Below are 11,208 nucleotides of genomic sequence, written 5' to 3'. Positions count from 1 at the left end.
CACAAAGAAAAGGATGCGTTGACATTGCTCGCATTTCTCTTTCGATTTTGCGACATGACGCCGCTTTACGTGCCCTCTTTGTGTACAGCGTCTCCCGCCGTTGCCAGTTACCTGGGTTACACACATGAGGGGACCATTGTAAGTACGGTAAACATGGAGACGGGACGGGTAGGCGATGCGCTGGCGGAAAAAGAAATTGAACCCCCTCAATCAGCAGAGACGGAGTCACAGGACGAACTCCAACCCAAACGAGGGGGTAGCTTGTCAGTCTGGCTTTATTTATCGCTGCCTGCAAACTACTTATTTCCCCAGAGGATCACACCAGAGCCGCGATAGCCCAAGGTATGTGTGGCAGCTAACGTTAATATTGCTGTGTTTATCCATGTTTCTTATGTCGTTTTTCTCACATACCTCTGAGTAGAGCGTAAGGGTGTACCTTTGCATGCAGTATTTATTATTAAACTGTCCTGTCAGGCTTCGTGTAGTGTTAGTGTTCATGTGGCTGTGAAAAATGTGTTTTGTTGCTATTGTTGTTTGCTATACCAAATGTATTTGTTTATTTCACTTGCAAATAAAGTGAGACAAAAGGTAAGTGGTCATGTATGTTGTTAACTTTTCCATAGAACTGAAAGCGTACCATAGCTATACAGTGTTTCCCATAAACTGCCAAGATACCTGTGGTGGTGGGGGCGTGGCTATGGGCGTGGCTGTGGGCGTGGTCCCCAGGACATCGAGTAATTTGCATAATTTACTATGATTTTCTCTAAAAAGGCTCAAAAAATGTATACTTACTAATGAATAATAACAGTTTTGTTCTAAATGTCCATCCATCCATCCATTTTACAATATAATTACAACACTTTATGTACATATTTATATACAGATTTGAACAATAAGTTATTCACTGAAATATATTTATTAATTGTGGTTCTTACAAAAAATATATCTTATAAAATATAAAAGCTCAAATTTCTCTTGAAGCTCTGCCCCTTTAATTAGTGCATACTAAATAATTTAACTTTAGCCTACTACTACAACCATATTATTTACCAGCAACATAAAGTGAAACAGAGGCAGAGGTGTCCTGCCACAGTCAGTAACAAATAAACAGAAAGTAGTGGTCAAATACAAATAAGGCAACAAGAGAAGTATCCTACACTTCTCTTTTGTAAAGTAAATCTGAACAGCCTCTATGGGCATCTACATCAACTATATGATTTGCCTGAGAAGCTGGACAGGACAACAAAAAAATATTTTTTTTTTTTTTTTTAAATGTATTTGTGGCGGACGTAATTCTTTCGTGGTGGGCCGCCACAAATAAATGAATGTGTGGGAAACACTGCTATATCGTGGTATATCGTTGATATAAAAATGGTATACATTTTTTTCCATATCGCCCAGCACTAATGTCTGGTGTGAATCTCTCTCTTGAGGTCATGCCACAGCATCTCAATGGGGTTGAGGTCATGACTCTTGTCCTGTTGCATCAGCCATCCTCTGTTGACCTTCAGTTGGCGGACAGATGGTCTTGAGTTTTCCTGCAAAATGTCTTGAGGAACTTAGGAATTCATTTGTCCATCGATGAAACAATCCGTCCAGGGCATGAGGCAGCAAAGCAACCCCAAATCATGATGCCACCTCCACCATATTTCACATTTGGGAAGAGGTTTTGATGTTGGTGTGTATTTTTCCTCCACAAATATTTTGTGTTCCTTCTAAACAACTCCATTTTGGTTCCATCTGTCCACAGAAGATGTTGCCAGTAGTGCTGTGGAACATCCAGGTGCTCTTTTGCAAATTTCAAACATGCAACCATTTTTTTTTTTTGGACAGCAGTGGCTTCCTCCGTGGTGTCCTACCATGAACTCCATTCTTGTTCAATGTTTTACGTATTGTAGATTGGTCAACAACAATGTCAGCATGTGCCAGAGACTTCTGTAGGTCTCTAGCTGACACGCCAGAATGTTTACGGGTTCATTTTTATGTGCTGTATTAGTTTAAGCAGACTGTGTTAGTCCATTGTTGTGACTTTGATGAAGTTTAAAACACTTTTTCATCAACAATGTATGCAGAAATCACAGTCATCACAAAGGGTTCACATACTTTTTCTTGCAACTGTATATGTGTGTGTGTGTGTATATATATATTTGTTTTTGTTTGTGTGTGTTGCTATACACAGTGTCAGTTCACTAAGTATTAAAGTAGTACTTGTTCCATCATGAAGGTTCCAAAGTAACTACTGAAAAGATTGGATTGGTGTATTTGATAATAATATTTGATCATATCGGGTTTTTTTACTCACCAGAGGTCAGGAGGCTTTTGAGGAAAGTGAAGTTCTCTCCTATCTTCTCAAAGTCAGGAAGTAGTTTGGCTAGTTCCTCCATCTCTGGTAGCGCTTTGACCACTTTCTCTGTGGACAAACGGCAAGTTGAAAGGAGCGAATCACCAAGTTCTGTTCGTTCACAGCGTTCCCACACCGGCAGCCCGAGTGACTCACCCAGGTCTGATTGTTCGCTGACTTCCCACACACCAGTGACTCACCCAGGACTAGTTGTTCACTGAGTTCCCACACCCCAGTGACTCACCCAGGTCTAGTTGTTCACTGAGTTCCCACAAGAAGTCCGGAAGCATCCAGTCGTACTGGCTGAAGTCAGGCATGAGGTCCTTCCACTGGTCGTAGGTCTGAAAGGAGTCAGGAAGAAGAGTTAGTGGACACCAAGACAGGATGGTGATACTCCAAAAGATGTCTTCTTACATATTACAATTCTGGGGGATTGATGCTTTATTCAGATAGCGATTAGAGATAGTCAAAAAGTCTGATGACGGACCGATACAGACAGCGATTAGATATAGTCAAAAAGTCTGATAACGGGACGATACAGATAGCGATTAGAGGTAGTCAAAAAGTCTGATAACGGGCCAATACAGATAGCAATTAGGGATGGTCAAAAAGTCTGATAACAGGCCGATACAGATAGCGATTAGAGATAGCCAAAAAGTCTGATAACGGACCGATACAGATAGCGATTAGGGATGGTCAAAAAGTCTGATAACGAAACGATACAGATAGTGACTAGAGATAGTTAAAAAGTCTGGTAATGGGCCGATACAGACAGCGATTAGAGATATATAAAAAGTCTGATAACGGGCCAATAAAGATAGTGATTGGAGATAGTCAAAAAGTCTGATAACGGGCCGATACAAATAGCGATTAGAGACAGTCAAAAAGTCTGATAACGGGCCGATACAGATAGCGATTAGAGGTAGTCAAAAAGTCTGATAACGGGCCAATACAGATAGCAATTAGAGATAGTTAAAAAAAAATCTGATAACTGGCCGATACAGGCAGCGATTAGAGGTAGTCAAAAAGTCTGATAACGGGCAGATACAGAGAGCGATTAGAGATATTCAAAAAGTCTGATTATGGGCCGATACAGATAGTGATTAGAGGTAGTCAAAAAGTCTGATAACGGGCCGATGCAGATAGCGATTAGGGATGGTCAAAAAGTCTGATAACAGGCCGATACAGATAGCGATTAGAGATAGTCAAAAAGTCTGATAACAGGCCGATACAGATAGCGATTAGAGATAGTCAAAAAGTCTGATAATGGGCCGATCCAAATAGCGATGAGAGATAGTCAAAAAGTCTGATAACGGGCCGATACAGATAGCAATTAGAGATAGTCAAAGAGTCTGCTAATGGGCCGATACAGATAGCAATTAGAGATGGTCAAAAAGTCTGATAACGGGCTGATACAGATTTCGATTGGAGATAGTCAAAAAGTGTGATAACGGGCCGATACAGATAGAGATTAGAGGTAGTCTAAAAGTTTGATAATGGACTGATACAAATAGCGATTAGAGATAGTCAAAAAGTCTGCTAATGGGCCGATACAGATGGCAATGAGATATAGTCAAAAAGTCTGATAACGATAAAAAAAGAGTGAAAAAAGGGTTTGAAAAAACAGGAATTCTGGGAATTTCTGGAATTGTTTGGAACATGGAAGGATGATAGTTTGAATGTCCAGGATGAGTGGAATGTGTGGAAGGTGGAATGGTTTGAATAGGTTGAAAAATGTGGAAATGGTAGAAGTTTGAAAAATGGCCTATTCATTCAAAAAATGGGGAATTCTGGGAAATCTGGGAATTTGTCAAGGGAAAGCCCGCAATTCTCAAATAGGCTGAACAGTTTGAAGTTGGAACGGTTTGAATAATAAAAATAATAATAATAAATAGATACATTTTGGTGTAGAAAATCATATGTGTGAATGCTTTGGAGCATTCACACAATAATAATAATGATAATAATAATAATAATAATAATACATAAACTAATGTTGGTGTATAAAACCATGTGTGAATGCTTTGGAGCATTCACACAATAATAATGATAATAATAATAATAATAAATAAATAAATGAATGTTGGTGTACAAAACCATGTGTGAATGCTTTGGAGCATTCACACAATAATAATAATAATAATAATAATAATAATAATAATAAATAAATAAATAAATTAATGAATGTTGGTGTATAAAACCATGTGTGAATGCTTTGGAGCATTCACACAATAACAATAATAATGATAATAATAATAATAAATAAATAAATAAATGAATGTTGGTGTATAAAACTACATGTGTGAGAATGCTTTGGAACATTCACACAATAATATTTCTGTAGGAATACATTAAATGCAAAGTAAATTACAGCTTCACCACTTTAGTCATAATCTTTGCGCTGAGGAAACTTCTCTCTAACTTCATCTCCAGACTTCTTCTGTTAGTTTGATGTTGTCATTACTGCCACGAGTGGTGGAAGAGTGTACTACAGCCGAGTGCTGCAGCTGACAAACATGTTTTGGCCCCAGCCCTATGGTCAGACAGAGGTGTGTGCCACGCACCTTCTTGGCGGTGTAGCCTCCTCCCACGGCGCTGCCCAGCACGATGTAGCGCAGCTTCAGCAGCTTGGCAGCCAGTCGGCCCACCCAGAAGTCACGCTGCTGCTGATGATGCTGGCCCCGGGCCCTCGGGGGCCTCGCGGGCAAACGTGACAGGGAGGTGAAGCAACGATGAGGAGGTCGCTGAGAGTTGCTGTTGCCATGGTAACGGTGGTGGATGGTCCGGTACAGCGGATGCAGCTTCTGAAGGGGGACCCAGAACCTGAGGCCCGTCCTGCTGGGGACCACAATCCTGCACGCCATGCTGAGAAAATGCAGGACTTCAAACATCTCCTATGAAACTACAGTACTAGTACCTCATTAAGGTGTACAGTACTAGTACCTCATCAAGGTGTACAGTACTAGTACCTCATCAAGGTACATCAATGTTTACATACACTTGTAAAGAACATAATGACATCACATGGACAAAGGTAAGACCTTCTGGAGGGAAGTTCTGTGGTCAGATGAAACAAAAATGGAGCTGTTTGGCCACAATACCCAGCAATATGTTTGGTGAGGCCTTTAATCCCAGGAACACCATTCCTACCGTCAAGCATGGTGGTGGTAGTATTATGCTCTGGGCCTGTTTTGCTGCCAATGGAACTGCTGCTTTAAATGGGACAATGAAAAAGGAGGATTACCTCCAAATTCTTCAGGACAAGCTAAAATCGTCAGCCCGGAGGTTGGGTCTTGGGCGCAGTTGGGTGTTCCAACAGGACAATGACCCCAAACACACCTCAAAAGTGGTAAAAGAATGGCTAAATCAGGCTAGAATGAAGGTTTTAGAACGGCCTTCCCAAAGTCCTGATTTAAGACGTGTGGGTAATGCTGAAGAAACAAGTCCATGTCAGAAAAGCAACACATTTAGCTGAACTGCACCAATTTTGTGGTCAAAAATTCAAGCAATTAAAAATAAATAAATAAATACATTTTAAAAAATTCAAATACATTACAAAAAATCGTTTTTAAAAAAATGAGAATTGATTCTGAATCGCACAACGTGAGAATCGCGATTTGAATTCGTATTGATTTTTATATATAGTATATATATATATATATTAGGGGCGTAACGGTACGTGTATTTGTATTGAACCGTTTCGGTACGGAGGTGTACCGAACGAGTTTCCACACGGACATATTAAGTAGCGTAACGCACGTTGTGTAAACAATGCACACCGAGGCACAACACACGGCATGCTAGCAGCTAACGGGCTAGGATAGACTGACCACACGTCCTCTTTTCACCGGACATGTCCTCTTTTGCGGAGCTGTCAGGGCGGAGTTTCTTAAATGCCTCAAATGTCCGGCATTTTGAGTTAGGGTTGCGTGTATTTTCGATGTACGTTCAGGGTTAAGAAGGGGTTAAAAACAAAACAAACAGCAGCATTGGTGAGGGAGGGGCAGAGACAGAGAGAGAGAGAGAGTTATGATAAACGCGCATGCGTCGCCAGGCTCTGCTTTTTATCCATAGATTTATCACATTTAATATTTTATTATCTATAGCAGGGGTGTCAAAAGTGTGCCCCGGAGGCCATTTGCAGCCCACAGCTAATGTTTTAAAGGCCCACGGCACATTCTAAAAATACTATTCAAATAAACAAAAACATAACAAAAGTGAAATAAAAAAGCTTAAAGGTTAAATGTAATTTAGAAAAAGTTGCAATGTTGACTAATAAAACAAAGCTGTTTTTTTTTTCTTTCAAACTGTCATTGCTCAAAACATAATATTGAATCAAAATCAATGTTATTATGAATTATTGACCTATCCAAGGTTCCCATTACTTCACATCAAATATTACACTAAGAAAAATATTTTTGGTGGAAGATTTTGCAACCCATCTCTCCGGGTTGGGGAGGAGTTCAAGTACCTGGGAGTCTTGTTCACAAGTGAGGGAAGAGTGGATGGTGAGATCGACAGGCGGATCGGTGCGGCGTCTTCAGTAATGCGGACGCTGTATCGATCCGTTGTGGTGAAGAAGGAGCTGAGCCGGAAGGCAAAGCTCTCAATTTACCACTAGATCTACGTTCCCATCCTCACCTATGGTCATGAGCTTTGGGTTATGACCCAAAGGACAAGATCACGGGTACAAGCGGCCCAAATGAGTTTCCTCCGCCGGGTGGCGGGTCTCTCCCTTAGAGATAGGGTGAGAAGCTCTGTCATCCGGGTGGAGCTCAAAGTAAAGCCGCTGCTCCTCCACATGGAGAGGAGCCAGATGAGGTGGTTCGGGCATCTGCTCAGGATGCCACCCGAACACCTCCCTAAGGAGGTGTTTAGGGCACGTCCGACCGGTAGGAGGCCACGGGGAAGACCCAGGACACGTTGGGAAGACTATGTCTCCCGGCTGGCCTGGGAACGCTTTGGGATCCCCCAGGAGGAGCTGGACCAAGTGGCTGGGGAGAGGGAAGTCTGGGCATCCCTGCTTAGGCTGCTGCCCCCGCGACCCCACCTCGGATAAGTGGAAGAAGATGGATGGATGGATGTTTTCTTACTGTACCGAAAATGAACCAAACCGTGACCTCTAAACCGGGGTACGTACCGAACCGAAATTTTTGTGTACCGTTACACCCCTAATATATATACAGTATATACAGTGGGGCAAAAAAGTATTTAGTCAGCCACCCATTGATTGTCAATGGGTGGCTGACTAAATACTTTTTTGCCCCACTGTATATAAATATATATGTACACATATATACACACATATATACATGTATGTATATATATATATATATATATACACACTGTATATGTATATGTATACATATACACATGTATGTATGTATATATATATATATATATATATATATATATATATATATATGTGTGGCTTGTACAGCCCTTTGAGACACTAGTGATTTAGGGCTATATAAATAAACATTGATTGATTGATTGATGATATATATATATATATATACATACATACATACATACATACATACATACATACATACATACATACATACATACATACATACATACATACATACATACATACATACATACATACATACATACATACATACATACATACATACATACATACATACATACATACATACATGCATGTATGTATGTATGTATGTATATATATATATATATATATACATACATATATATATATATATATATACATACATATATATATATACATACATATATATATATATATATATATATACATACATATATATATATATATACATACATATATATATATATATATATATACATACATATATATTTATATATATATATATATATATATATATACATATATATATATATATATATATATATATATATATACATATATATATATATATATATATATATATACATATATATATATATACATACATATATATATATATACATACATATATATATATATATGTATGTGTATGTATATATATATATATATACATACATATATATATATACATATATATATATACATACATATATATATATACATATATATATATACATACATATATATATATATATATATATATATATATATATATATATATATATATATATATATATATATATATATATATATATATATATATATATATTTACTTATTATATCATTCACTTCAGTTTGTCCTCGGAGTGTTGTTGTAGTCTTTGCCATTAGGTTGAAATGTTTGTTTACTAACAATGTTTACAAACAAAGAGTGCTTATATTTAGACTCCGTGTACAAAGTAGAAGTATTAACAAGTTATTGAAGGTGATGTTTGTTTACTAATAAGATTTAGCAGCTAGCTAGCTGCTACATGGAGGAGCTAACGCAAATGTCACCAAGACGAGGCCAACTTTACAACATATTCCACACATTTTAGGAGTATTTCATTGACATTTTTGGATTTCGACCAAGACTTTTAAAGAAGCTAACTTGGCTCCTCTCAAAAAGTGACAGGCGGCTAAGCTAACGCGGCTAACGCTAACAGACTGGCTAATGTTACTACGGCAGGTTCGAAATAAAAAGCAAACTTACCATTTGACTTTAGTGCCAACACGCAACATTGTGCTGTCGTCTACAGCGGCCTGGAAAATGCCTTTAAAATTCACACATTAAGCATCTTTATCCCCACAAGATGCACTACAAGCTGGCTAAAGGACACAGGCGAGAGTGACAGCCCACTTCCGGTGAGGCGGTGCTACCTGCAAATGAGCACTGACGGAAACATGCTGACATAAAAGTTCCTCCCGTCCTCGTTTACTAAATCCAATTCTTACACAAATATTTTAACTGCTAGACATCAATAATAATCATCATCTGACCGTTTAAATGTACTTTTTCAATCACGTACAATAAGTTACATTTTATAAGAATCATTGAAATAGGTAATGAGACAAAATAATAAAAAAATAAAAATACATAATGTATGCACAAACTGAACATTTTACACCGAAAAATAGGTGACTATTATTAGAGATGTCCGATAATATCGGCCTGCCGATAAATGCTTTAAAATGTAATATCGGAAATTATCGGTATCGTTTTTTGTTTTTTTTTAAATATATTTTTTAAATTAAATCAACATAAAAAACACAAGATACACTTACAGTTAGTACACCAACCCAAAAAAACAAAACCCTCCCCATTCACACTCATTCACACAAAAGGGTTGTTTCTTTCTCTTATTAATATTCTGGTTCCTACATTATATATCAATATAAATCAATACAGTCTGCAAGGGATACAGTCCGTAAGCACACATGCTGGTCCACTAATAGTACTAACCTTTAACAGTTAATTTGACTCATTTTCATTCATTACTAGTTTCTATGTAACTGTTTTTATATTGTTTTACTTTCTTTTTTATTCAAGAAAATGTTTTTAATTTATTTATCTTATTTTATTTTATTATTATTTTTAAAAAAGGACCTTATCTTCACCATACCTGGTTGTCCAAATTAGGCATAATAATGTGTTAATTCCACGACTGCATATATCGGTATCGGTAATTAAGAGTTGAACAATATCGGAATATCGGCAAAAAAGCCATTATTAGACATCCCTAATTATTATGAATTTGATCAAATAATAATTAGTACACTTAACCTCTTAAGGCTGTTTGTTTACATGTTTTTTTTTATTTCTCATTGCTATTTGGGCTTATTGGGCCCCAATTAGAATAAAAACTAAGAATCATCTTTTGATATGATGTACTTAGTCCATAAGTACACAAACGTGTACTTCATGTTTAGTGACATGCTAATTCTTATTTTTACACTTTTTTCCCCCAAATTCCATTGTATGTTATACTCTTCTGACACCACCAGATGGCAGTATAAGTGTTCACATAAGGGCCATAAGACCCCAATTCATTAGTGTGCACAATTTTGGAAATAAGAGCTAAAAGGTGCTGTCCACGCATGTGGCCACTAAGCCTTTAGAGGTGACGATTTACCACATATTTTCTAATGTTTATTATTATATAAAACATGTGGTAGTAGTACAAAACCCAAAACCAGTGAAGTTGGCACATTGTCCGTCCATCCGTTCATTTTCTACCGCTTGTCCCACTCGGGGTGGCGCCTATAATTCGTAAATAAAAAGAGAATACAATGATCTGCAAATCCTTTTCAACTTATATTCAATTAAATAGACTGCAAAGACAAGATATTTCATGTTCACACTGAGAAACTTTGTTGTTCTTTGCAAATAATCATGAACTTAGAATTTAATGGCAGCAACACATTGCAAAAAAGGCATTTTTACCACTGTGTTACATGGCCTTTCCTTTTAACAACACTCAGTAAAGGTTTGGGAACTGAGGAGACACATTTTTGAAGTGGAATTCTTTCCCATTCTTGCTTGATGTACAGCTTAAGTTGTTCAACAGTCTCCCTTCTCATATTTTAGCCTTCAACATTTTCAATGGGAGACAGGTCTGGACTACAGGCATGCCAGTCTAGTACCCGCACTCTTTTACTATGAAGCCACGTTGATGTAACACGTGGCTTGGCATTGTCTTGCTGAAATAAGCAGGGGCGTCCATGGTAACGTTGCTTGGATGGCAACATATGTTGCTCCAAAAGCTGTATGTACCTTTCAGCATTAATGGTGCCTTCACAGATGTGTAAGTTACCCATGTCTTGGCCACTAATACACCCCCATACCATCACACATGCTGCCTTTTACACTTTCACCCTAGAACAATCCGGATGGTTCTTTTCCTCTTTGGTCCGGAGGACACCACGTCCACAGTTTCCAAAATGTGGACTCGTCAGACCACAGAACACTTTT

At 37.9% G+C, this 11,208-nt stretch overlaps 1 protein-coding gene across 4 annotated transcripts in view; it reads right to left on the bottom strand.

The window, feature by feature from the left end:
• opa1 (OPA1 mitochondrial dynamin like GTPase) overlaps positions 1-9,154 on the bottom strand; it is a 79,104-nt gene extending 69,950 nt beyond the window's left edge. For 3 of the 4 annotated variants that reach the window (XM_062028546.1, XM_062028548.1, XM_062028549.1), the window contains exons 1-4: positions 8,950-9,153; positions 4,906-5,206; positions 2,586-2,682; positions 2,303-2,410 (exon numbers count right to left, since the gene is read on the bottom strand). In XM_062028546.1, coding sequence (XP_061884530.1) covers positions 2,303-2,410; positions 2,586-2,682; positions 4,906-5,206; positions 8,950-8,978 — 535 coding nt within the window. In that variant the 5' untranslated portion in view covers positions 8,979-9,153. Of the gene's footprint in view, positions 1-2,302; positions 2,411-2,585; positions 2,683-4,905; positions 5,207-8,949 lie in introns of all 4 variants that reach the window. The other variant, XM_062028547.1, reaches the window with a different exon arrangement.
• Positions 9,155-11,208: the final 2,054 nt, after the last annotated feature.

This window comes from Entelurus aequoreus, linkage group LG19 (assembly GCF_033978785.1).
Source record: "Entelurus aequoreus isolate RoL-2023_Sb linkage group LG19, RoL_Eaeq_v1.1, whole genome shotgun sequence".
NCBI lineage: Eukaryota > Metazoa > Chordata > Actinopteri > Syngnathiformes > Syngnathidae > Entelurus > Entelurus aequoreus.
This window is presented reverse-complemented; position numbering and strand designations above follow the sequence as displayed.